Source organism: Sarcophilus harrisii, chromosome 3 (genome assembly GCF_902635505.1).
Source record: "Sarcophilus harrisii chromosome 3, mSarHar1.11, whole genome shotgun sequence".
Lineage (NCBI taxonomy): Eukaryota > Metazoa > Chordata > Mammalia > Dasyuromorphia > Dasyuridae > Sarcophilus > Sarcophilus harrisii.
The window spans coordinates 239,986,687-240,014,567 of record NC_045428.1 but is presented as its reverse complement, the minus strand read 5'-3'; the positions used below and the strand labels follow the sequence as shown (position 1 = coordinate 240,014,567).

The following is a 27,881-nucleotide window of genomic DNA, read 5'->3' as shown; positions in this document are numbered from 1 at the left end:
TAGGGAAACAGTACTGCAATTTCACCTAAATCTGAAATACAAATTATTGGCGGAATCAAAAATGAAGGGATTTACATTTATTTAATGACAAGTGAGAGGTGATCAAAAGACTAATAGATTGAGACTTTTAATTTTAAAATTAGCAAGCAGATTTAAATAGAGAAAAAAACCTGTCAGTGCAGCACCATTGTTTCTCTAGAATTGCTTTGCATGTGATCAGATTTGTTTATTTCTTGAATTAAGATAGTTTTGACATGCTATCAGGGAAGCTAGGTGGCACAGTGGATAAGAGTCAGAAAGTCCAGAGCTAAAACACTTATTTGCAAGGTGACTCAGGGTATGTCACTTAACCTGTACCTGCAAAAAAGTGCCGAAGTCACTAGCAGATCACTCCAGTGTCCTCATCAAGAACATCCTACATATAGTTGATTTACTAGGACACAAGGAGATGAATGTCACTCAGGGACTAAACAACAACATACTAACAAGAAATAGGACATGTTCCTGAAACTGACATAGAAATACATAGACAAAAATGACTTTTAAAAGATAATTCTCTCTTTTTTTTTCATTTTGGCATTACTTTTGTTTTGTAGCTCCTCTTCCACATTTGACTTCAGATGATGTTGATAAAGCCTTACAAAACTCTCCACGGTTAATGCATGCTAGAAACACAGGTAATGTTGGCTTTGTTCTCATATCTTAAAGATGTCTTAACTTATGACCTTTCTCAAGCATAGAATTATTGTTGAATCCTTAAAAAAAAGAGAGAAAATGCTCAGTTCATGAAGTAGAAATAACACTTTTAGAGTTATGCTTTTCCTTGATGAATGGAGGTCAGATCCTCTTCAATGCTAGAAATTTCATACATATATCTTTTTTTAGGTACTATTATTCCCCCCATTTTATTTTTATGAAAGCTTTTTATTTTCAAAACATGCATAGATAATTTTTCAACACTGATTCTTGCAAAATATTTTGTTCCAAAATTTTCCCTTTCTTCTCCTCCCCTCTCCCCTAGATGGCAAGTAATCCATCTTGTCCACATTAGGATGGAAACTTGAATTAATTTTTTAATACATTATTTAAAACATTTGTAATTCTTTTAAAATAAATATAAAAAATGCTATAGAATGTTGTAGAAGTGTTTGAATGCTCTGGAACAGTTTCTACTTTTCCATTTATTGATAATAACTATGTCAGAAAATTATAAAATTAAAACTAAAAGCACTTTGTAAATAATGTAACATGAAAATTCCAGAACTTCTTCCTTTTGGAATTAATTCATGGCTCATGGAGAGGTAAAATTATTCTTGTCTGTTTAAAGTAAATCTTGATAATTTTTTTTAAAAAAGAACATCATATGTTTTATCTTTCCTTTTGTCTATAGGAGGGGCCACTTTTATTTTCCCAAATACTTCAGTATATCCTGAATCCACACAAAGAATTGCATCTAGGCCAGGTATGAAAATTTCAATTATTTGACCTCTTAATTATGATATTTTTTCATATTCATGAGATATATAATGCATTTGAAGTATATATGATTGATAGAACCATGGATCCTCAGCCTACATTTGTTGATTTTCACACCAAATTCAAGTAATAAATTTCATTTACAAATTGTATCAGATTCAAAAATTACTTTAAATATTTTAAATAACTACTCCAAAGAGTAAAAGAAAATTATTTCAGTATATGTGGCATTTAGTAGTCTCTTTCAATGGAACAGAGGGAGGAAGGAAAGGAGAGCTGGAAAAAGATGGAGAGAGAATATTATTAAGCACTTACTATTTGCCAGGCACCGTATTAAGCATTGGAAACATAAATACAATCAACCAAAATAAAAGCTGCTCTCTCTGAATGAAGGAAGTATGGAGGCTTCATTCCAGGCAAATAAAGGTGAAAGCTCATTTTTCAGTTTCTGATTTCCCAGGAATGACGCCCAAAGCTGCACCCAAAGTGAGATGTGGAGTAAGAAAGGCTTAGAAAGGTGAGAGAAAGGAAAGGTGATAGAGAGCAGGAGGTGGAGATAGCCTAGGATCAGGGGGAACATGATTTCCAAATCAGTTGATGATTTTTAAAGAAAATGTATATAATTAACAATATATTCATTAATAATAACATATTGGGAAATAATGAAAAGGAAATGGCTTTAATATCAACAATGCATTCTTTTTTGACTGAGAATTTATGACTGAAATACAACATTGCCAATACAATATCATCATGGGTCATAAATGCCTGACAAAATTGACTGAATGCTAACTTTTGCCAACTGCCATCATTACTATCTCTTCTCTCTTTGACCAAAGAGTAGACAATTAATCTCTTTTCTACAGGAGATAATTCAAAACACTTGAAGACAAAGATCATACTCTGTCCTCAAGTAGGTCTGCTTTGTCTAGGCTAAAAATCGCCAGTGATTTTAACCAATCCTTTACATAGCATGTTCCTGAAGTCCTTCATCATGATGGTTTCCCCTCTCTTAGACACTCTTCAGCTTATCAATTTCCTTCCTAAAATGTGGTACCTAAAATAATAGTCAGTATTTGAGATATAATCTGACATTTTATTACCTGACACATTTCAGTGATTCTGAACCCTTCTACATCCAAATTCCATTCCCACCCCCATCTCTCAATTCCTTATTCCCATTTCCCTCAACCCTAACACCCTCAAATTCCAACCATACTCCTTTTTCATTGTTCCCTTTTCCACTGTTCTCTTTGAAACACCTCTTCCTTAGGTAATAAACTTTCCTTTATTCTAAATCATTTTACCTTCCACACCTTCTGTCTTCTGGCAATCACTGAAACTTGACTCCCCGTGATGCCATAACCTATCTGGACATCCTTTTCAATACTGGCTGTATTCATTTCTCTTGGCTCACTGATCAAGGTATTAACTTTATATTTTCTTTATGTTTTGTAAATAATTGAGGAATTCATTGTCACATTACTTAAATACCTTCTCTTACTATCTCCTTCTTCAGCTTTGTTTCATGTAATGAATTAACTCTACTCCTTTGTTCTCATTCTTGTCACTTGTCTTCCATCTCTGTCTACTGGTTACTTCCCTGCTAAGATACGATCATATCTCTCCCAAACAAAAAGCTCTAACTTGATTCTTCTATCCCTTTTAATTATTGTCCTGTTTTTCTGTTCTTTAAGGCCAAACTCCTTGAGAAAGCCACCTATAACAAGTGCTTCCACTTTCTTTCCTATTACTCTTCTTCTTTTTTTTTTTTTTGTAATAGTATTTTTTCCAAATTGTGTATAAAGAAAATTCTTAAGATTCATCTAAAATTATTTTTGAGTTCCACATTTTCTCCCTCCCTCCTTCATACCCTTAATACATATGATAGTAAGTAATTTGATATAGGTTACATATTTTGCAATCATGCTAATTATATTTCCATATCAGTAATATTGTAAAAGAAAAAAAGAAATCAAAAGGGAAAAACATGGAAAAAGTTAAAGAAAGTGAAAATAGTATGTTCTAATCAACATTAAGAGTCCATCAGTTCTTTTTCTGGATGTAGATAGCATTATCTATTCCTTTGGAATTCTCTTGGATCATTTTATCACTGAAAAGAGCTAAGTTATTCATATCACAATGCTGATGATGTTGTAGATACAATGTTCCCCTAGTTCTGCTCATTTCATTTTGCATCAGTTCATGTAAGTCTTTCCAGGTTTTCTGAAATTCACCTGCTTATCATTTCTTATAATATAATAGTATTCTATTACATTTATATACCATACTGGCTCAGCTATTCCCCAATTGATAGGTATCCCCTCAAATTCCAATTCTTTGCCACCACAAAAAGAGTTGCCATACATTATTTTGTATGTGTAGGTCCTTTCCCTTTTTAAATGATTTCTTATGATCTCTACCTCCCAATGGTATGGCTATATCAAAGGGTATGTACAGATAGTTGCCCTTAGGCATAGTTCCAAATTGCTTTCCAGAGTGGTTGAATGAGGTCACAACTCTACCAACAATGCATTAGTGTCTCAACTTCCCAACATTTATCAATTTCCTTTTTTGTCATATTAGCCAATTTAGTTGTTTTTATTTGCATTTCTCTACTCAATAGTTATTTAGAGAATTTCATATGACTACTGGTAATGATTTCTTTTTCTAGAAACTTCCTATTCATATTCTTTTGCCATTTACCACTTAGGCGATGGTACTTATTTTTTTTTAATGTTAGGTGCAGTTCTCTATATATTTTTGAAATAAGATTTTTTTCAGAAGGACTTAGTGTAATTTACATACACACACACACACACAATTTTCTTCTTTCTAAAATTGGCTTCATTGGATTTGTTTGTGGAAACTTTTATTTAATGTAATGTAAATTATTTATTTTATTTTCCAATATCCTTTCTCTTTCTTACTTCATCATAAATTCTTCTCTTTTATGTAGATCTGATAGATAACATTTCCCCTAACTTGCTTATGATGTCATGCTTTATGTCTCATTCTTATACTCATTTTGATCTTGCTATATAGTGTCAGATGTTGGTCTAGACCTAGTTTCTGTTAAAATGCTTTCCAGTTTCCTCAACTTTTTTTTTAAATCATATCATATCATATGTCATATCATATCATATTATCCCCAAAGCTTAAGTCTTTGGTTCTGTTAAACATTAGATCATTATGATCATTTCCTACTGTATATTGAGGACCTGATTCACTTTACTGATCCACTATTCTACTTCTTAGCCAGTACCAGATTATTCTGATGATTATTACCAATTTAAAAGATTTCCCCCAATTACATGTGAAAACAATTAACATTTTTTTTTAAAATTTGTGTTTCAAATTTTATTCTTTCTTCCTTTCTCTTTTCCCTCCCTGAGATAGTCAGCAGTCTGATATAAGTTATATTCATGTTTAATCATATAAAATGCTTCCATATTAGTATTAGCATTTCTAAAAAAAAGAAAGTGAAAAACAGTATGTTTTGGTCTGTATTCAGACATCACCAGCTCTTTATGTGGGGTAGATTTTTCATCATGAGTCTTTGGGGATTGTTTTGGATCATTATATTGCCGAGACCAACTAAGCCAATCACAGTTCTTCATCATACAATGTTACTGCTACTGTGTACAGTGTTGTCCTGGTTTTGCTCACTTTATTCTGTATCAGTTCATGTGAGTCTTTTTGTTTTTTTCTGAAATTATCCTTCACATCATTTCTTACAACATAATAGCATTCCATTATAAACTACAACTTGTTCGTTTTCTTACAGTGATTTTTATAGCACAATTATATTCCATTATAATCAGGTACCTTGTTTAGCCATTCCTCAATTGATGGCTATCCTGTCAATTACCAATCTTAACTATCACAAAAAGATCTGCTATAAATATTTTTGTACAAAAAGATTCTTTTCCCTTTCAAAAATTCTCTTTGGGATACAGACTTAGTTGTGGTATTGTTAGATCAAAGAGTATGCACAAGCAAGATAACTATATAAATATGTATACATATATTATATTTAACATATATTTTAACATATTTAATATGTATGGGACTACCTGCCATCTAGGGGAAGGGGTGGAGAAAAGGAGGAGAAAAGTTGGAACAGAACTTTTTGCAAGGGTCATTGTTGAAAAATTACCCATGCATATGTTTTGTCAATAAAAAGCTGTAATAAAAAAAAAGGGGGGGGGTTATGCACAGTTTTGCAGCCCTTAAGACTCATTTCCAAATTGTTCTATAAAATAGTTGGAACAATTCACAACTCAACCAACAGTGTTTAACTCAGTTTTCTACATATTTAAAAAATGAGGGAAACTTGTAAATTACCCCTTCCCCCGAGTTTTCTGCTTTTCTTATAATTTAGGTTACATTGGCTGTATTTGGACCAAAAAAAAATCTAATTTAATGTAATCAAAATTATCCATTTTACATTTTGTAAAGTCATCTCTTGCTTGGTTCTAAGTTCTTTCATTTCCCATAGACTTGACAGGAAACATTCTATGTTTTCCCAGTGTTATTATGATATCACTATGATTTTTAAATTGTATACCAATTTTAATTTTATTTTGGTAGTTGGCATAAGAGGCTGGTCTATACTCAGTTTCTGCCATACCATTTTCTGGTTTTCCCAGACGTTTTGTGAAATAGTGAGTTTTTGTCCCAAAACTTGGATCTTTGGATTTATTATACATTAAATTTCTATTGTCATTTACTACAATGTATTTTGTACCTAATCTATTCCATTGATTCCCTATTCTATTTCTTATACAATTCCAGATTATTTTGATGATTACCACTTTATAATTCAGTTTGAAATTGTCAAAATCCATCTTCTAATTTTTAAATTCCTATTTCTATTTAACCTTTTTTATTGTTCTTTTTCTAGCTCTATAAAATGCTATTTTGGTATTTTGATTGGTATGACACTGAATATGTAGATTAATCTGTGTAGAATTGTTGATATTATTATGTTGTTTGGACACTCATGAGCAATTTATATTTTTCCAGTTGTTTAGATTTGACTTTATTTGTGTGAAAATGTTTTGCAATTGTATTCATATAGTTTTTGGATGTGTCTGGGCAGGTAGAATCCCAATATTTTATATTCTCTATAGTTATTTTAAATGGAATTTCCTTTTTTATGTCTTGCTGCTGGACTTTGTTGGTCATATATAGAAATGCTGATGATTTGTGGGAATTTATGTCTTGCAGCTTTGTTGAAGTTCTTAATTATTTCAAATAGTTTTTAATTGATTTCCTAGGAATCTCTAAGTATACCATCATATCATTTGCTTCTCATTGCCTGTTCTAATTCCTTCAAGTTATTTTATTCTTCTATTTTTGCTATAGGTACTTTTCTAGTACAGGATTGAAGATAATGCTGATAATGGGCATTGTGGTTTTCTTTTTGGGAAGGATTCTAGTTTAGTCACATTATAGATAATGCCTGTTGATGATTTTAGGTGGATATAACCCATCATTTTAAGGAAAAGTCCATGTATTCTAAAGTTCTCTAATTTTTTTTTTAGAAAATAATAATGGGTACTGTGCTTTTCAAATACTTTTTCCTGCATATATTGAGAAAATTAGATGATTTCTGTTGGTTTTATTTTTGATATAGTCAATCATGCTGATGGTTTTCCTAATATTGAAGAAATCCTGCATTCCTTTTATAAATCTAATCTCATTATGATGTGTGATTCTTGAGAGATATTGCTGTTATCGCCTTGATGGTTATTTTATTTGAAATTTTAACTTCAATAGACATTTAGGAAATTGATTTATAATTTCCTTTATCTATTTTCATTCTTTCTGGCTTAGGTATTAATACAATATTTCTATCATAAAATGGTAGAACTCTGTCTATTTTTCCAAATAGTTTATAAACTATTAGGATTAATTTTTAAAAATATTTGATAGGAATTTGCTTGTGAATCCATTTGGTCCTGGAGATATTTTCTTATGGAGTTTATTGATGGCTTGTTCAACTTCTTTTTCTAAAGTAGGGTTATTTAAGTATTCTATTTCCTCTTCTGTTAATCTGGACAACTTACATTTAGTATTCATTTATTTCACTTACATTGTGAGATTTATTGACTTCTAGTTGGGCAAAATAATTTGGTTCCAATAATTGCTTTAATTTCCTTTTCAGGGATATGTTAATTCACCCTTCTAATTTTTTTGGGGGGGGGTAGAGTAAGGTAATTGGGGTTGTGACTTGCCTAGAGTCTCACAACTAGTATATGTCAACTATCTCAGGCCAGATTTGAACTCATGTCCTACGATTTCAGGGTCAGTACTCTATCCACTATGCCACCTAGTTATCCCAAACCTTTTCACTTTTGATACTGGTAATTTGGTTTTCTTCTTTTCCCTTAAAAATCAAATTAATTAATATTTTTTCATTTTATTATTTTTTCATAAAACTTAATTCTAGCTTTATTTATTGGTGCAATGATTTTCTACTTTGAAATTTATTAATCTTTTATTTGGTTTTAGGATTTTCTATTTTGTGCTTAGTTGAAGATTTTTAATTTGTTCTCTTTCTTGAGTTTTTTTTTTGTCTCTAGAAAAGAACTGCTATAAGTATTTTTGCACATATAGGTCCTTTTTTTTTCTAAGTCTCTTTTGAGGTACAGCTAGTAGTGGTGTTGCTGGGTTAAAGGGTATACATAATTTTATAAACTTTTGGACAGAGTTTCAAATTGCTCTTCAGAATAGTTGAATCATGTCTATAGTTATTTTAACTAGATTTCCTATTTTTCACTCTTTCTTCTGGGTTTTCTTGGGGAGATATGGAAATGATGATGATTTATATGCATTTATTTTACATACTGCTACTTTCCTAAACTTAGTTGTTTCAACTAATTTTTTAGTTGATTCTCTAAGCATATCATCATACCATCTACAAAGAACCACATAATCTTGTTTATTTATTGCTTATTCCTTTAAGTTCTTTTTCTTATCTTATTACTATAGGTAGCATTTCTAGTAAAATATTGAATAATGATGATAATGAGCATTCTTACTTCAAGCATGATTTTATTGGGAAGATTTTTAGTTTATCCTCATTACAGATAATACTTTACTGGTGGTATAGATACAACTTATCATTTTAAAGAAAGTTCCATTGATCCTGAAGTTTTGTAGCATATTTTTTCCCCTTTTCTTTATTTATTTAATATTCAACACCCCCAGTTATATTCAAAACAACAACAAAAATTTTACATTTTTTTCTAAATCTTTTGAGGTCTAGGTTCTCTCCCTTATGCCTACTCACAATTAAGAAATCACTTGTGAAGTTATGCAAAACATTTCCATAAAAATCAAACTGTAGCAAAAAAAAAATAGATCTACCCTAATGAAAATAAAAACCCTCAAGAAAAATTAAGTTTAAAAAAGGAGAAATAAGTGAAAGAGAGAATGCTTCAGTCTGTATTCAGATAAAAGCAGTTCCTTCTCTGAGTATGGATAGGAGTTTTCATCATAAGTCCTTCAGAGTAGTTGTGGATGATTGTACTACTGAGAATAGCAAAGTCATCCACAGATGGTTACCGAGAACATAACTTTGTAGCATTTTAGACAGAATGTTGTGTTTTGTCAAAAAAATTTTCTGTTATCTTTTCAGGTAATTATAATCTGTCAGTTTTGTTATCGATTTGGTCAATTATATTGATTTTCCTAATATGGAATCAGCCCTCCATTTCTAATATAAATTCCACCTGGTGAACCTGGTGATATATTGCTGTAATTTTCCACTCTGACATTTTGTTGTTATTTGCAGCAATATAGGGAAATTATTCCATAGCTTTCTTTCACTTGTTTTTGCTCTTCTTGGTTTAGGTATCAGCACCATATTTTGGTCATAAAAGAAAATTTTAAAGCTCCTCCTTTGCCCATTTTCCAGAATAGTTTTATTGAAATTAATTGTTCTCTCAATGTTTGATAGAATTCACTTGTGAATCCATCAGGTCTTGGGTTTTTTTTTTTCCTTAGGGATTTCATTTTTGGTTTGTTCACTTGTATTTTATTTCCTTCTTTTGTTAATACAGATAGTTTATATATTTTAAAAAATACTCATTGATTCTATTTAGATCATTATTTTCATCAGTTTCACTCACATATAATTGGATGAACTAATTCCTTAAAATTGCTGTAGTTATATCTTAATTTTTAATACCGTTATTTTATTTTTCTTTCTTTTTAAAAAATCAAATCAACTAATGGTTTATCAATTTTGTATTTTTTCATAAAATCATAGTTTTATTTATCAGTTCAATGTTTTGCTTACTTTCAATTTTGTTAATTTCTCTTATGATTTTCAATTAGTTGTTTCATTGGGGATTTTTTATTTTATTTTATTTTTATTTAATAGCCTTTTATACAGGATATATGCATGGGTAACTTTACATCATTAACAACTGCCAAACCTCTTGTTTCAGTTTTTCACCTCTTCCCCCCACCCCCTCCCCAGATGGCAGGATGACCAGTAGATGTTAAGTACATTAAAATATAAATTAGATACACAATAAGTATACATGACCAAAACGTTATTTTGCTGTACAAAAAGAATCAGACTCTGAAATATTGTACAATTAGCTTGTGAAGGAAATCAAAAATACAGGTGGGCATAAATATAGGGATTGGGAATTCAATGTAATGGTTTTTAGTCATCTCCCAGAGTTCTTTCTCTGGGCATAGCTGGTTCAGTTCATTACTGCTCCACTGGAAATGATTTGGTTGATCTAGTTGCTGAGGATGGCCAGGTCCATCAGAACTGGTCATCATATAGTATTGTTGTTGAAGTATATAATGATCTCCTGGTCCTGCTCATTTCACTCAGCATCAGTTCGTGTAAGTCTCTCCAGGCCTTTCTGAAATCATCCTGTTGGTCATTTCTTACAGAACAGTAATATTCCATAATATTCATATACCACAATTTATTCAGCCATTCTCCAACTGATGGACATCCATTTAGTTTCCAGTTTCTAGCCACTACAAAAGGGCTGCCACAAACATTCGTGCACATACAGGTCCCTTTCCCTTCTTTATAATCTCTTTGGGATATAATCCCAGTAGTAACACTGCTGGATCAAAGGGTATGCACAGTTTGATAACTTTTTGAGCATAGTTCCAAACTACTCTCCAGAATGGTTGGATTCCTTCACAACTCCACCAACAATGCATCAATGGGGGATTTTTATTTACTTTTTTCTAGTATTTTAGATGCTTGCTGGATTCATTGATTATTCTTTCTTTCTTTTACCTATGTATGCATGAAGAGATACAAATTTTCCTTTAAGTACTGCTTTGACTAAGTCTTAGAATTTTTCATATAATGTCTTCAAGTTATTTTTTAATGAAGTTACTGATTATTTCTATAATTGATTTGTTCTTTAACCCACTTATTCTTTAAGATTACATTATTTAGTTTCTAATTAATTTTATGTATATTGCCCTATCTTTAATTCAATGTAGTTTTTGTTGCATTATAGTTTGAAAAAATAAATTTAATATTTGTGCTTTTTATAATTCTTTGTGATATTTTTCTTTCCTATTACATAATCAATTTTTGTGATGGTGATATGTACAGTTGTGAAAAGAGTATACTTTTTTCTATTCCCATTCAATATTTTCCAAATGTCTATTACAGCTAACTTTTCTAAAGTTCATTGATTACCTTCTTCTCCTTTGTACTCTCTCACTAGGGTTTCAAGACATTGCTTTTTCCTGGTTATATTTCTATCTGACCTTAATCCAGGCCATGTCCATTAACTGTGGATGTCCCAAAAGATTCTGTTCTATGATCAAGTATTGTCCTTTTATTAGTATAATCAGTTGGACTTCTCGTAAGTTCCCATGGTTTCAATTATCTATGTAGATGATTCTCAGATTTATTTGGCTACCCTTAGTCTCTCCTCACACCTTCAGTCTCAAATATTTACTGAAATCACAAAATGGATGTTATATAGACATATTAAACTCAACATGTCCAAAGCAGATTTTTGCCCCAGATTTTCCCCTTTCTCTAACTTTCCTAATTTACTAACATAAATGCCATCATACTCTCCAGTCATTCAAGTTAAAAACCAAGGTATTATCCCCTACTCATCACTCTTCCTACCTCCATCTATTCATGTGCCACATTTTATTTACTTGAATTTTGTAACATCTTTTATATATGGTCTCTTTTCTCTTTTGACACTGCCACCATCCTTTTACAGGCCCTCATTATCACATGCTTGATCTATTGTGATAGCTTGCTGGTGGACCTTCTTGCTACAAATCTCTGTCCATTGAAGTTCTTCTACTTAGGTGTCAAAGCAATCTTCCTAAAATGCAAGTCTGATCATTTTATCCCTCTACCCCAAAACTTTAGTGATTCCCCCTCACTTCCAGGATCAAATATAAATGCCTAGTGTTCAAAATCCTTCATAACCTATATCCCATATCTTTTCAGTCTTCTTACCTTGTACCTTCTCCATACATATTTACATTCTGCAGTACAATGAATGACACTGGTCCTCAGACAAGATACTACCAACCTTTATTCAGAGTATTTTTACTCGTGGCCTCTAATACTGGAATTTCTGGAATCCCTTCAAATCTTGGCTAAAAATCTCAGCTTCTATACAGAAAGTTTTTCCTGATACCCTTAATGCTTATGCTGTTCTCTTATTTCCCATTTATCCTGTATGTGTCTTATATGTGTGTAGTTCTTTGCATGCTGTACTATTATTAGACTGTAAGTTCCTGGAGAGCAAGGATAACCTTTAATCTTTGTACCTCCAACATTTAACACAATGTGTGGCTCTTAGTAGTTGCTTAATAAATGCTTGTTAATTGATTGATAATAACAGATGAAAAGATAACTGGAAGGAAGACAAATAAGGTAATTTTCAAACTATTGAAGGTGTGTTGAATAATGAATAAAATTCTGTTGAATAGAATAATGAAACATACCTCCAGAACTGTTATTATGATCACTTGTCATCATGCTATCTGATGTTTTTGCTTAATTGTTTTTCTTTGTAACAAAGGAAAGTGCAAATGAATGGAAAATGGGAGTATTTCTTTCTAGACATAACTATTATAAAGATAAAAGTTTTCAATGGAATACGTGTTTTTAAATGAATTAGGGGAAAATACCAGAGTTGTTATCACCAAATCCTGTACCCATCAATAAAATTTTACCTCATAATTATAACTCAAAACAAGTGAAATGTGATATCCACAAATTACTAAATTTTCTTGTATGACATTTGTTTTAATAAAGCACTGAAGTAAAACCATATTTTAAAATTTTCTATATTGTCAATATTGGTGATAACTTATTGATCTTTATAGATTTACCATATGAAGCAGCCAGGAGATCAACCTGGACAAGTCATAGTCACCCTACACAGTCAAAAGGTAGGGTTTTTCCCCCTCTCATATGGATTTAGAACTTTGTGCTTTAGCTCCATAGTATCATTTTAATAACTGGAGATTTCCCAAGTCCACTCATGTTTTAAAATTTCCTACTTAATTTCCTCTCTACTACTTTCTATAATTTCTACATTTCAATATGATAGTAGATGGATAGATAGAAATATTATTACATTTTAAGAACTCTGCTAAGCACTGGAGGCACAATTTTAAACAAGGGAGGCAGTCTCTGACTTCAGGGAGATTATAATTTAATGGGGTAAAACATCACATAGAAAGGTGATGGAAAGGGATGGGGAGGGAACTTGGGTAAGATGTAGCAGGCTAGGAGATAGCAGTGGAGCCTGAAGAAAGCCAAGGAAAAAGAAAGACACTGAATGGCTGAATTCTTTTCCAAAATGAGAATTAGTCATTAAAATGTAAAGGAAAACACTAATGCAGAGATTTTCCGTGGTTACAATGTGGCAATAAAGAAAATCTTTTTCAACATGGATTTCTTCCTATATTTCTACTTTCTTTGATGACATATGACAATAACTCAGTCCTTTGATATTCATAATGATTTTGATTACTTGAATTTAGTAGAGAAATTTACCATAAGAAAGTCTGAATGTGGTTCTCAAGCATAAAATATAGGTAATTATTTTTTTTTCCTCTTAGTTACTCAGCCATCTTCTTCAACAGTTCCCAAAACAGAAGACCAGCGTCCCCAGTTAGGTATGTTACAATATAATAGTAGACATTACCTTAGTATATTTGAAAAAGTAAGCAGCTTCCCAAGAACATTAATAAAACAGGTCTGCTACATAAAAATTATTTCTATAAATGAAAGATAGCCCATTAGTCCTATTTTTGTGTTGTGAATTAAATAAATATTCTAAATACACAGAACAAGCAATTAAAAAATACTCAAACTTTCTACAAGTAGTGCAGTCTTAAAGTTTATGAATAGTTTTAATCCTGTAACTAAACCAAAGTTTTATAATACAATTCCAAGTTACCAGAAACAAATTTTAAGGAAAAAAGACAGATATTTCAAAAATCTTTAATGTCTAGAATTTCTATAGAACTTTGAGAAGCATCATCATTTAATGAGTAGATCTTGGCAATGAATCATGAATCATTTTATATATATATATATCAATATATCAATATCTATATAAACATATATATATATATATATATATATATATATATATATATATATATATATATATCATGTGCTCTGGACTCCATGGGCACATAATACTTATGTACTAATTGAACTATTTATTTATTTGGAACTATTTATTAAAAAGCCTTATTTATATTATCATATAATTTGTTTTCTTCTTTTAATTTTTGGCACAGATCCATATCAGATTCTTGGACCAACAAGTAGTCGTCTTGCAAATCCTGGTAAGATGTGGGTGCTATTTTTGTTTCTCAGTACAAGAATTAGAATTTATGTATTGGAAGGGACTTCAGAAGCAAACAAATACCCATTATAACATAGTGATAATATGGCCTCTGCTTGAAGGAGGGGGAAAACACCTTATCTTGAAGTAGCCTATACCACTTTTGGGCAGTTCAAATTGTTAAGAAAGTTTTTCTAGACTTTGGGTCCAAATTTGCCTCTCTGAAATTTTTTACCCATTTGAATTCTCTGGAACTCGAACACTTTTCATACAAATAAAAATACACATACATCATTGGAGAAATATTAATTGCTCATGGATAGGCCAAAGCAATATAATAAAAAGACAATAATACCTCTTTTTGTGTCATGTCAATCAAAGTATCACAAAGTTGCTTTATAAAATTAGAAAAAAAATTCATATGATGGAATAAAAGGTTAAATATATAAGGGGAATAAATAAAAAATGGAAAGGAAGGGGACCTAGCTCTACCAGACATCAAACTATATTACAAACCTATAATTTGAATTGAAGTGTCATCAGAGTAATTTGGTACTGGCTAAGAAATAGAGAGATTGATCAATTGGAGCTACAATATACAGAAGCAAATAACACAGAAATCTGACTATTTGGTAAATCCCCAAATCCCAACTATTAAAGGAAGAACTCTCTATTTAACAGAAGTTTTTGGGAAAACCAGAAAGTAGTTTAGCAGAAACTAGATCAAGATTTCACAGAACATACCAAGATAAGTTCAAAATAGGCACATGATTTAGATAAAAAAGAGTGATATCACAAACAGATTAGTGGAGGAGGGAACAAATTACTTGGCAGATTTATGAATAGAGGAAAAGTTTATGACCAAACAAGAAATAGGTTAATTAGAAGAAAAATAGAATTTTGATTGTGTGAAATTCAAAAGATTTTACCTGAACAAAACCAATGCAACTACAATTATTAAGAATAGAAGGAAACTGGGGGAATAAATCTTTGTAATAAGGTTCTTTGACAAAGATTTCATTTTTAAACACATTGAGATCTGAGTGAAATTACAAGAATAATCTCCATTTCCCAAATGATGAATAGTCAAAAGGAATGGATAAGCAATTTTTAAAGAAAAAAAGTCCAAGCTACTAATAGTCATATACAAAAGGCTTAAAAAAATCACTAATAATTAAAAAAAGCAAATTAAAACAATGCACTGTTGGTGGATTGTGAATTAGTTCAACCATTGTGAAAGCAATTTCAAAGAATGCTCAAAAAGCAATCAAATTGTGCATACTCTGAACCAACAATGCTCAAACTAGGGCTTTATTACAAGGGGATCAGAAAAAGAGGAAAAAGATCCACTGTAGAAAAATATTTGTAACTTCTTTTTGTATTGGCAAAGAATTAGAAACGGAGAGATTGTTCATCAACTGGGGAATAATTAAAAAATATATGGCACACAAATGCTATGGAATACTATTGTATTATAATAAATGAGAAAGGAGATGGTTCCAGAGAAATCTACAAAGACTTGTATGAACTTATATGAAAGAAACTGAAAAGAACCAGGAAATCAATCTACTCCGTAACAATAAAATTGTAAAGATAGTCAAATTTTAAAGACTTGGTAATGCTGATCAGCCCAATTCATACAACCACAATTCCAAAAGACTCATGATAAAACAACTTATCTCTCTATATAGAGAACTATAATAATATAATATACATTTGAATTATATTAGAATTTACTGCCATTAAATGTTGCAAATTTTAAGAGATTGGTTTCTTAAATCTGATTTTCATTGCTTTACTTTGACTGATTTTTATGGATACAATAAAAATAGAATTGTGATTATTACCATTTATAATTTTTCATTCTTACAAAAAATAGAAAAAAATGAGGATTCTAAAATGTCAAGGCTTTGCAAATTATATATATATTTTTTTCAAGGAGCTTACAATTTTTTTTATTATTATAGCTTTTTATTGACAGAACATATGCATGGGTAATTTTTCGACATTGTCCCTTGCACTCACTTTTGTTCCAACTTTTTCCTTTCCTCCTTCCACCCCCTCCCCTAGATGGCAGGCAGTCTCATATATGTTAAACATGTTAAAGAATATCTTAGATACAATATATGTGTGCATATCTGTACAATTCTCTTGTTATACAAGAAAAATTGGATTCAGAAGGTAAAAACAACCTGGGAAGAAAAACAAAAATGCAAGTAGTCCACATTCATTTCCCAGTGTTCCTTCTCTGGGTGTAGCTGATTCTGTCTATCATTGATCAATTAGAACTGAATTAGATCTTTTCTTTGTCGAAGATATCCACTTCCATCAGAATACATGCTCATACAGTATTGTTGTTGAGGTATATAATGATCTCCTGGTTCTGCTCATTTCACTTAGCCTCAGTTCATGTAGGTCTCTCTAAGCATCTCTGTATTCATCCTGCTGGTCATTACAGAACAATAATATTCCATAACATTCATATACCACAATTTACCCAACTATTCTCCAATTGACAGGCATCCATTCATTTCCAGTTTCTAGCCACTACAAAAAGGACTGCCACAAACATTTTGATACATACAGGTCCCTTTCCCTTCTTTAATATCTATTTGGGATATAAGACCAGTAGTAACACTGCTGGATCAAAGGGTATGCACAGTTTGATAACTTTTTGAGCATAGTTCCAAATTGCTCTCCAGAATGGCTGGATCCGTTCACAACTCCACCAACAATGCATCAGTGTCCCAGTTTTCCCGCATCCCCTCCAACATTTGTTACTATCTTTTCCTGTCATCTTAGCCAATCTGACAGGTATGTAGTGGTATCTCAGAGTTGTCTTAATTTGCATTTTTCTGATCAATAGTGATTTGGAACACTCTTTCATATAAGTAGAAATAGTTTCAATTTCATCATCTGAAAATTGTCTGTTCATATCCTTTGACCATTTGTCAATTGGAGAATGGCTTGATTTCTTATAAATTAGAGTCAATTCTCTACATATTTTGGAAATGAGGCCTTTATCAGAACCTTTAACTATGAAAATGTTTTCCCAGTTTATTTGCAAATATATTTTTAAGTACACTTTCAATCAGTTAGACATTTGTTAAATGCTTTCTATGACCCAAACATGGTATTAATTGTGAGATACAAATGTAATACATGACACAAAATAATGAGTAAATATATGAGCATATAGAGTAGCTATAAAGAAAGAAAATCTAATTAGATAGTTAGGGAAGGAGACCACTAGCAAGTAAGGAGAATTAGGAAAGATTTCATGTAAAAAATTGTACTTGAGCCATATCTTAAAGGAAGAGATATATTGTATGATTCAAAGAACTTTTCATGCATAGGGGAATGGAGAATGCAAGTCCAGAGAAAAGAGAATGCTGTATGTGAGGAACATAAAAAGGGCCAGTTGGTGAATTCCTAAGTACAGGATGGGTAGTTTACATGATGAAGCTAGAAAGATATAATGGGAAACAAGCTGCAAAGCTAAACAGAGTTATTTATATTTGATCTTTGAGGCTAAAGGGAGACACTGCAATTTATTCAATAGAGGAGTTAACATGGTCAGATCTGTACTTTAGGTTGTCAGCTCAATGAATAGATAGACTAGATATATGAACAATAGACTAGAATGTGGAGAGACTTGAGAAAGAAAGACCAGTTAGGAAGATATTATAATAATCTAAGCATGTGATGAGATCTTAAACTAACCTGGTTCCTATATGAGTAGAAGGACAAGATCAGATTTAAGATATGTTGTATTAAGAGAACATGAAAAACTTGAGAACTGAAGCAAGGTGAGAATGAGGCACCAAGGATGGTACCAAAAATTGGAAATTGAGGAGATGCCCTCAACTGGGGAATGGCTGAATAAATTGTGGGGTGTGATTATGATGGGATCTTATTGTTCTATGGGAAATGCTAAACAGAATGCTCTCAGAAAAACCTGGAAAGACCTTCATGAACTTAGCAAAGTGAAATACATCATATACAAAGTAATAGCAATGTTGTAGGATGATCAGCTATGAATGACTTTGCTATTCTCAGCAATATAACTGATCTATGAGTACTCTGAAGGACTTATGATGAAAAATGCTACCCATACCCAGAAAAAGAACTGATTGTGTCTGGATACAGATAGAAGCACCCTAACCCTAAATTTTTCTTGAGGGATATTCTGTTTTCTTTCACAACATGACTTATAGAAGTGTTTTTGTTATAATTTAACATGTGCCTTCTTAATGGGGATTGAGGATGAGGAGGAAAACAGATAATTTGGAACTCAAGGTTTTAAAAAAACAGATGTTTAAAAAACCAAGGATGATGACAAGATTATGAATCACAGAATTAGTAGAGTTTAGAAGAAAACTGGGTTTGGGAAGAAAGTTAAATTCTATCTTAGTTGAAACTTTGGTTAAAGTCTGAACATTGTCTAACAAGGGGTTCCTTCAGCTTTGTGAGAAGTTTGAATGAGGCAGATCAATATGAATGTCAACAAACAGAGCCAATGAGAGAATTTTTTTATGTGATTTATTCTCATTGATTTTTTCCCCCCGCGCCAGGGAGTGGACAGATACAGCTTTGGCAATTCCTTCTGGAGCTTCTATCTGACAGCTCAAATTCCAACTGCATCACTTGGGAAGGAACCAATGGAGAATTCAAGATGACAGACCCTGATGAAGTTGCCCGTCGCTGGGGAGAACGCAAAAGCAAACCTAACATGAACTATGATAAGCTTAGTCGTGCATTACGTTACTACTATGACAAAAATATTATGACTAAAGTTCATGGCAAGCGTTATGCTTATAAATTTGACTTCCATGGAATTGCTCAGGCATTACAGCCTCATCCTCCTGAGTCTTCTTTGTACAAATATCCATCAGACCTCCCTTATATGGGCTCCTATCATGCTCATCCTCAGAAGATGAACTTTGTTGCTCCTCATCCTCCTGCTTTGCCTGTGACATCTTCCAGTTTCTTCTCTGCCCCTAATCCATACTGGAATTCATCAACTGGAAGTATCTACCCCAATACCAGGCTTCCAGCCAGCCATATGCCTTCCCATTTGGGGACTTACTACTAAAGGAAAAATGACATTCCTCTACATTATAAAATTTTCCATTGAATTTTTGTAAAGTCTACTAGAAAGAACACGAATCAAAAGTGGAATGAAAGGAATGAAAAAGGTTGATTATATTTCAGGCTGGGTATGACAGTGGGAGGTGGAGAAAGAGATCAAACAGTCCTTTAGAGACAGGGAATTAATAAAATTAATACTTAAAAAAGCAAAGATTAAGCTAAAATGTAATATGGACCAAACATGAAAGACAATGTAAGTTGAAGCATGAAGTGATTATGATTAAGAGAAAAGTGGTTTTAGTAAGTTTATAAACTTCAGTGTAAAGTTTGGTATCCACATGCTAACTGGGACTATACTACAATATTAAGATAAACAATATTGATCTAACATACAATATATGAATTCATTTTTAAACTCTGTATTTAAAATAGAAGTATATGTATGCATATATGGTATGTGTATATATGAATTTATATACATATTCACACAGATTCAGACTGGTTTATTGTGGAAACCAATATGTGGAATACAATGACACTTGCTATTTTGATTAAAATCAAAATGGAGGGCTATCGGCTATTTCATACTGTGAAGACTCCTCATCATTTCAGAATCCTATGATCCAAAGAGTAGGACTAAGAATGTGTATAAAAGACAAATGTATGATTGTAGAACAAGAACTTACATCTGCAACAGGATATTAGAGAGAAGCAGAAGAAGAGGGCAACAAAGAGTGAGAAAGAAACTGCTTAATCAAATAGAAACTGAATATGTTAACATTGGACCTTGGAGAATGATTTATTAGGATATGAAATAAAATATTATCAGTGTTATGCAATCCCTAGTACACAAAGAGGACACTGCTAACCTTAAAGGGAAAAGTAGTGTGAAATTCATAAATCAGATTGCACATCATTTAAAAAAAGTTTTCTTTTTTATTATTATTAACTGGAATTATCTGATATTTGGAAGAAACAGTCAGGACCACTATCTTGGGGCATAAGGTAAGAGACAGTCTTGCTGACTGTCACTATCAGAAATCACACAAATGTTTTGGTGAAGTGGACATCACTTTTCCTTTTGAGTCACAAATGCTGTGCGTTTGTAAGAATGAAGTATACAAGTTAGTGGGGTTTTTCCTCTTTATTATGTAATAATTATATAACTTATGCATTTATACACTACGAGTTGATCTCGGCCAACCAAAGAGAAACACACACACACACACACACACACACACACACACACACACTGGATAATCAGAAATATTGTGGCCTTGAATTTTAACTCAGTATGCTTAATGTTTACAATATGAAGTTATTAATACTTAGAATGCAGAGTGTACATAATAGAATAAGCTTGGCCTAGCCTGATTTATTTATTTAGTTATCTGCATTTTTAGTCACCAATTTGCTTCATTATCATAAATGGTTAAAAATGTTAATCTTAATTTTTTTTTTTGTCCCTTAAAAAAGTAAGAAATAAATTGAAAGGAAGCAAATGCTTTTTGACTGAAATTATATCAAGGTCCAAACCTTACAATAATTTTATACTACATAGTTTTGAGAATTTCTACCAAATTCTTCTTATTTGTTCCCATGCTGCTAGCATGGTCATATCTTCTCTCTGGAGTACCAAACATTATATTGGCAGATTGGCCATGCATACTAATTTGTACTCATGCACAAAATGGAAAGAGAAGTCTAAAACGAGGAGTGATTTCCAAAGCAAAAATTTCAGTTCTGTCTCTATCACAAATCACTAGGTGGTTCTAAATATAATGATAAATTGTTAATTGAACCACGAAGAACTTGCTGCACTTAAAGAAACCATATCATTAATACTAAATGAAATGTATAACAAAAAACAAAAAACAAAAAACCCTGTTATTCCTCAGTTTATAACAGTAGGGGGCAACATGTTAATGTGTTATTTGCTTTTTTCCATTTTATTAAAGTAAACTGATTACCTCTTTTATGCCACAGGAATTTAGAATTTACCCTAATTTAGGGTAAATTTAGGATTTAAACCCTAAACCCAAAGTTTAGGGTTTAGAAAGCTCTAACTTCATATTTATTAGTAGTTCTGCTCAGCAGACACTGTTTCCAAGATCCAATATACCAATGGACTTATGATCACATCAATGTGAGTATTTCCATTTTGTGTCTGCTGGTCCTCTTTCATGTCCTCATTTATATTTATTGTAGGGTATCAGTCTTTATGTGATGTAGGGAGAGAGGGGAAAGAGAGTTGAGCAGCAAGATTGGGGAAATTTCTGAATTATCTAGTAAATTCAATTTACCTTGAATAGTGTGAACAAACCCTGAACACCAAACATAGTTGGGCCATTTCACAATAGTTCCAGAGACACTTATTAGCTTTGTGCATTTTTATTTTGCCATAAGAAAAAAGTTAATTGTCAGCCTTCTATGCTGTGAAGTCTTGGTAGTCAATCCTAAATATTATACAGGATCACATTACTTGAGTTCCAGACTGTCAGCATTATTCATATTGCAAATAATCTCTACCATTATATTCATATTGAAAATTACTCCATTCTTCTCTAGCTTGTACCTTGATCCTGTATCATTTTTTTTTTAAAAAGGAAGAAACCTGCAGTAAAGGATATGAAAACTGTACTACTGGAAAAGATTGATCACTTACTATGTCAGAAGCTTAAGTCAAATATGCTGCTGGTAAATCAGTGCTATTGTTTCAAGGCCATTTCGTGAGCAAAACAATAAAATTAAAATAAGATCAAATTCAGTTTTATAAATGTTTTAAGTTTTCTGCCCATATATTCCCATATAAATTATTTACAAAGTTTTATATAAATATGAGCAACAAAGTGATGTTTTTGAAGACCTTGATAATGAATATCCTAAATAAATAACCCTTTAACTTTGCTTTTAAAATTATTCTTTTACCTATTTATATCATGTTGAATCTTCAAGTTGTTTTCCCATTGTTTTTTGTTTTCATTTCAAATCCCCCAGGAATTGATTTTAAGATTCTTACACCACCATTGGAACCTTAATTTTTTTTCTTATTGCTTTTTTCCCTAGAAGCATTTGTTTGTGTTGACTTCCTAAAAATTCCTTGTTGGAAAGATTTCTCTTTTGGTGTCTTAAATAGTGTTTTCATTTCTTTATCATATCTATATCTTTATCAAATTCCTATTTATTCTAAAATTTTATTGAACACTAATTTTTTTCTAGCCTAATTGTAGGATAGATAAAATATTTCAGTTTTTGAGAGAGTGATTTGAAAGTTCTAGTATAATTAGATCTTTTTCCAAACTATTAGAATATTTCTATGTAATTTGATAGTACCTGAAATCTTGAAATTAAGTTTTCTTCTTATCTAAAGAATAACACTTAAATATCAAATATAACTACATACTTGGACTTCTGGTAAATGGGTGATATTGATGGGAAAGCTTCATTGTTCTGTTGTCAGCAAAACTTCCTCTGAAATTGGTGTATAGAAAACAATGTGACAACCCAAAACTTCTCTACTTGTGGTTAGAAAATGTAACCTTGGGATAAAGAGATTTAACAATATATTACTGTAACCATATCTAAATAATAGCTATTCTTTTGATTGTCTTTTAGGACCTGAGAAAGCTTCTCTTTCATTTTACTCTTTCACTTAGTTATCCATGATCTGACCCTTTCGGTTCTGGTCTAAGAAGGAAAAGTTATCACCAGGAAAATTATCCCTTAACTCCTGAAAATGAAAAAGTATTGTTTTTAAAAATCTGTTTTTTCAGCCATCTGCACCATTATAGTGAAGTCATAAGAACTCATAGAAAGAAATTAAACATTTTGATCTACTCAAATGTACTTTGTAAGCTCAAAATTCTTTATTATTCTAAAATATCTAGTCCAAATAATTTACAAGCAAATTAATAAAATAAGAATTCCTAAACAAACAATTGAAAATTTATAGTTACGTGTATTACAAAGGAGGAAAATGTTATGTTATGCTCAAGTATTTATTTATATATATATATATATATATATATATATATATATATATATATATCTCAGTTGTGGGACCACATATATAAGTATTTTTTTTGATGATAGTGAAGAAATATGTAGTTGCTATATGAAAACGGTGCATGGAAAAAGCTTTTATTATATCATCTTGATAAATATAAATCTATAAAAATATTCATCACAAAGCATGTAGTTAGTAAGTGATTAAGTAAATACTCATTCAAATACTATTTTCTCTTTGAATTCAAATATAATTTATTAAATACATATTATATGCAAGACCATCAGTATTGTACTGAGCTAGAAGCTTTATATGAAAAACCTGATATCTACACTTAAGGAATTTGTAGTCAAATTGAGAAAATGTGCATATTTGGATTTTAGTAAAGCTTTTGTTAATTTTTCTGGTTGTCTAACATTTCAATAGATCAAGAACAAGTTGAATTACAAAGCCATAGAGTAATAGTCAATGAACTGATATTCAATATTGAGGGATATGTTTGACCAGTGGATCTGGTCTTATTCCTATTTGGTACAAAAAATTTTCTCAGTGACTTAAATTTAGAATCCAGGGGTCCTCAAACTTTTTAAGTAGGGGGCCAGTTCACTGTCCCTCAGACTGTTGGAGGGTCGGACTATAGTAAAAACAAAAACTTTGTTTTGTGGGCCTTTAAATAAAGAAACTTCATAGGTGAGGGGGATAAACATCCTCAGGTGCTGCATCTGGCCTGTGGGCTGTAGTTTGAGACCCCTGATTAGACATATGCTTGTGGTATGTTTTTTCAAATTCATAGATGACACAAATGCTATAGATGCTACAAGAGGTAGTAAATAAAGAACAGATTCAGATTAAGTCTAATATCTAAGAAGATGAAAATAATTAGGCACAAACATAAAGGAATGTTCTTTGATTTTAAAAAAGGAATTTGCAAACATATGTGGGAAACAATTTTTTAATATAAATAGACATGTTATAAAAATATAGTAATTGCTCATGATTTGCTTATATAAATATAAAAATGATGATGCTAGTAAGTTAATTTGCTTTTTGGTATTATACCAATCCAATTACTGAAAAGATACTTTCTAGAATAAAGACAATTATTTCACAAAAAATGTAAAAGAAATATAAATCTACAAAAGTATAGATTTTCAAGAGAAATAATTATAAAAACAAGACAAAAAAGAATATACAAAGTTTGACCTACATTACAAAGTAGTACTCATAAAATTATTAATTATTTGGGATTGGTGAAGCCTAAGTGATAGAGTAGCGGGAAGAAATACAAGAAAATACTTCCCAAAACTTGTCCAAATAAATGTAGAAATTAACCAAAGCCTGATGAATAAATTTAAGAAAAAGTCTTAATGAATAAATTTTTTTTTCTACTCAGACCTACATAGAAAGAAATGTAGAAAATACTATAGACAATGAGGACTCATGGATTTTCTAGGAATTTGTAGCAAGAAGCACTATAATACTAGAAGAAATTAGAAAGCAATTGGAAGTTCTGGACTCTTAGTGGGCACTGTAATCTCATGCATGTGCAGGAACAGGTCCCAATTGACATATTAGTCATTCACAATTCAGTTGTGGGTAACAAATAGAAAGAAGAATAAGGAATGCACCTGTGCGAGGGGTGGATTTTTGGAGTAAGGTGTATTTGAAGGCTTTTGGCTGTTTATTGAAAGAGAAGAAAGTTGAGAAAGGAAGAGAAGCTTTGCTCAAAGTCCAGGAGCAAATTAGGTTCTTATTTTCAACTTCTAGCCCACTCTTAAGTCTGTGGAAGGATAATTAGATTAGTTATCCCAGCCTAATGAGTGTAATTCCACACTCTGTACCAGCAGAACTTTCCATTTGTCTAATAGTGGCCAGCGGATGCCTACTGTGGCTCAGATCCAAAATCAGGTCAGCAACTTGAAGATACCAGAATGGAGTGGATAGGAAAGGTAGGGGAGGACAGGAATGGGAAAAGTCAGAGATCAGACTTTGCCCTGAACTGACCATTTTAGGAGAACTGATAAGTTATGTTATATAACTGATGAGTTAATGCGAGATATTAAGAGTACTGTAATTCTCAATACCTCGAGATTTTAAGAAATCTTAAAAACAAATTGTTGATATCTCTTTGAACCAGAGGACAAAGTAAAAATAGAATCAGTAACCTTCTGAAATAAATCCTAAAATAAAAATTCTAAGGTCAAAGAAAAAATACTGTAAGCAGTCAGAAAGAATTCAATTACTAAGGAGTCAGAATCACACATACTAATAGCCATCACTATATAAGAGTAGATAGTTTGGAATATAGTATTCGAAATGGTAAAGAATATGGGCTTACAGCCAAGAAAAACTGGCCTAACAAAAACTAGGTAAGTCTTAGTGCAGCAAAACTACTGGTATTTATTTCATTCAACAGGTAGGTAATCTAAGTTTGCCATTTGATCCACTGCCATATTCAATCTTCATATACCAAGCTCCAAAGAAAACTAGGGATATATTAAGATATTTTCTTTTTAATGAATACAATTGCAGCATCTTCACTGATAAAATATCTTGAATCTCCACCACAATTCCCAAATATTATTTTTAATAAAGTCTAGGAACCTTTACTTCTAACCATAACTATTCATTTCTCCATGTAATAAATGCTTTACTCTCTTCTGATTAAATAAATAAATATTAAAATAACTAGACATGCATTTATGAAACATTAAAAGCATTAATAAAGACATTGATAATTGTTTAGAATATTTTACTACAAGAACGGTCACATTCAAATTTGTCTAAAATTGATGGTTTCTCCTTACTTCTGCAAATACAGTTTCAACATTCAGTTCACCTCCAATATTGCTTAATATCTTTGGAGAAATTCTCTTTATGTTTCTGCTCAACATGTTAAATTTAGTCCCTTTCTGAAGAACCAATAAGTTTACAACAGTCCTTTTATTTTCCTTTCCTTTTTCTTCAGTAAATACTGGAAAGAGTATTATCAAGTTGTGAATCTACCAATTGCAAATAAAATTCTCTTTTTAAAATGTTTCTTTATTAAATTAGTTAAGACAGTTCTGAGATTAACAAAAAACAAGAAGAAAAAATAAGAAAAAATATCTTTTCACTGTTTTTTTTCTCCATTTTATCTACAAGTTACCTATAACTCCTCCTTGATCAACATTAATCCTTATATATTTTTCCTGGTTGTATAGAAAGAAGTGTTCTTTCTAAAATGTAATGTTCTCTATTGAGGTTTTCTTGGGGTCTCTGGGAGCAGCCTTCGTTTCAGTTCAGTAATTACCATTAGGGGGTAGCCAGGGGTTAAAGTCCAAATCCTTTATTATCTCTTTCAAAGTCTTGTCTCTTTTCCTGAGGCTTTGGCTAGCTTTCTTGGAGGCCTTCTTTAGTCTTGGTTCCAAGAGCTTGAGCTCCTGCCTCCTCTGGCCTGTGAATCTCTCTGAATTCCAAGCGTTTGTGCTTCAGCCTGCAGCCATTACAAAGTAGATGATGGAATGAATCTGTCTCAGCCTCCAAGAGCTTCTAGTGCACTTGTCCCTCTCTGGCTCTAAGAGCTTCTCCCTTATATGCTCCACACTGAGTATACACCAATCATTATATCACTAGGAAACCTTTATTTGTTGTAGGATTAAATCAATGCTAAACTAGATATAACTATTTTCTCCTCCCTTAGAACCTTGTTTCAAGTTCTGGCCCATAACAAAGAAGCCTCTCATAACAAGACACTTTTTAACTGTAATTGTAACTGTAACTAAAAATACCATTTCAAACTAGTTTTTTTTTTTTTTCTAGCAATGTTACATGTAACTTTGGATACATTCTTCACAGTATCTAGAGTCTCTAGGATAGAGCTTAGTGAAACAGTTATTAGGTAAATATGGAGAGATTTAAGACCCCCAAATTAGCTACTAATTGATAAATCATTTTACCATGAAAACCAATGAAATATTGAAAAATGATTTTTAAAATGTTCCTCAGTCTTACATATGTAACTTCTACAGAAATAATAGCAAAGAGGAAGGGGGTAAAGGACACATCAATCATATCATTTTTAGACCATCTATAAATATTAATCTAATTGTAAATATATTAAATGTTAAGCAATATCTAATGAGCATCAAATAGAAATACCACTAGAGGAAGCAAGTCATATTGATATTCTGTATAAATTAAATGCAAAAGCAAGAAAAACTTGGAAGCATCGTTCCCAGATTCCCCTCTCCCCTGGAGAGACAACTAAATGATGTTTTTTTTTTCATATTTTGCTTAAAGACTATAAGGAATATAATTTCTGGGAAGTCTTGGTCATCTCACCATGGTGTCTTTTTCAATGAGGAAAAGGAAAAAGGAACTAAAAGGAAGAAAGGAAGGAAGAAAAGAGAGGGAGAAAGAAAAAAAGAGGAAGGAAAAAGAAAGGAAAAAAAGAAGGATGAAAGGAAGGAAGGAAAGAGATA

At 31.7% G+C, this 27,881-nt stretch overlaps 1 protein-coding gene across 7 annotated transcripts in view; it reads left to right on the top strand.

Moving 5' to 3' along the window:
• Window positions 1-22,319, top strand: part of ERG (ETS transcription factor ERG) — a 126,700-nt gene extending 104,381 nt beyond the window's left edge. For 6 of the 7 annotated variants that reach the window (XM_023498849.2, XM_031959281.1, XM_031959280.1 and 3 more), the window contains exons 5-10: window positions 597-677; window positions 1,391-1,462; window positions 12,844-12,909; window positions 13,585-13,641; window positions 14,275-14,322; window positions 18,896-22,319. In XM_023498849.2, the coding sequence (XP_023354617.1) occupies window positions 597-677; window positions 1,391-1,462; window positions 12,844-12,909; window positions 13,585-13,641; window positions 14,275-14,322; window positions 18,896-19,416 (845 nt within the window). In that variant the 3' untranslated portion in view covers window positions 19,417-22,319. The remainder of the gene's footprint in view (window positions 1-596; window positions 678-1,390; window positions 1,463-12,843; window positions 12,910-13,584; window positions 13,642-14,274; window positions 14,323-18,895) is intronic. The other variant, XM_031959279.1, reaches the window with a different exon arrangement.
• Window positions 22,320-27,881: the final 5,562 nt, after the last annotated feature.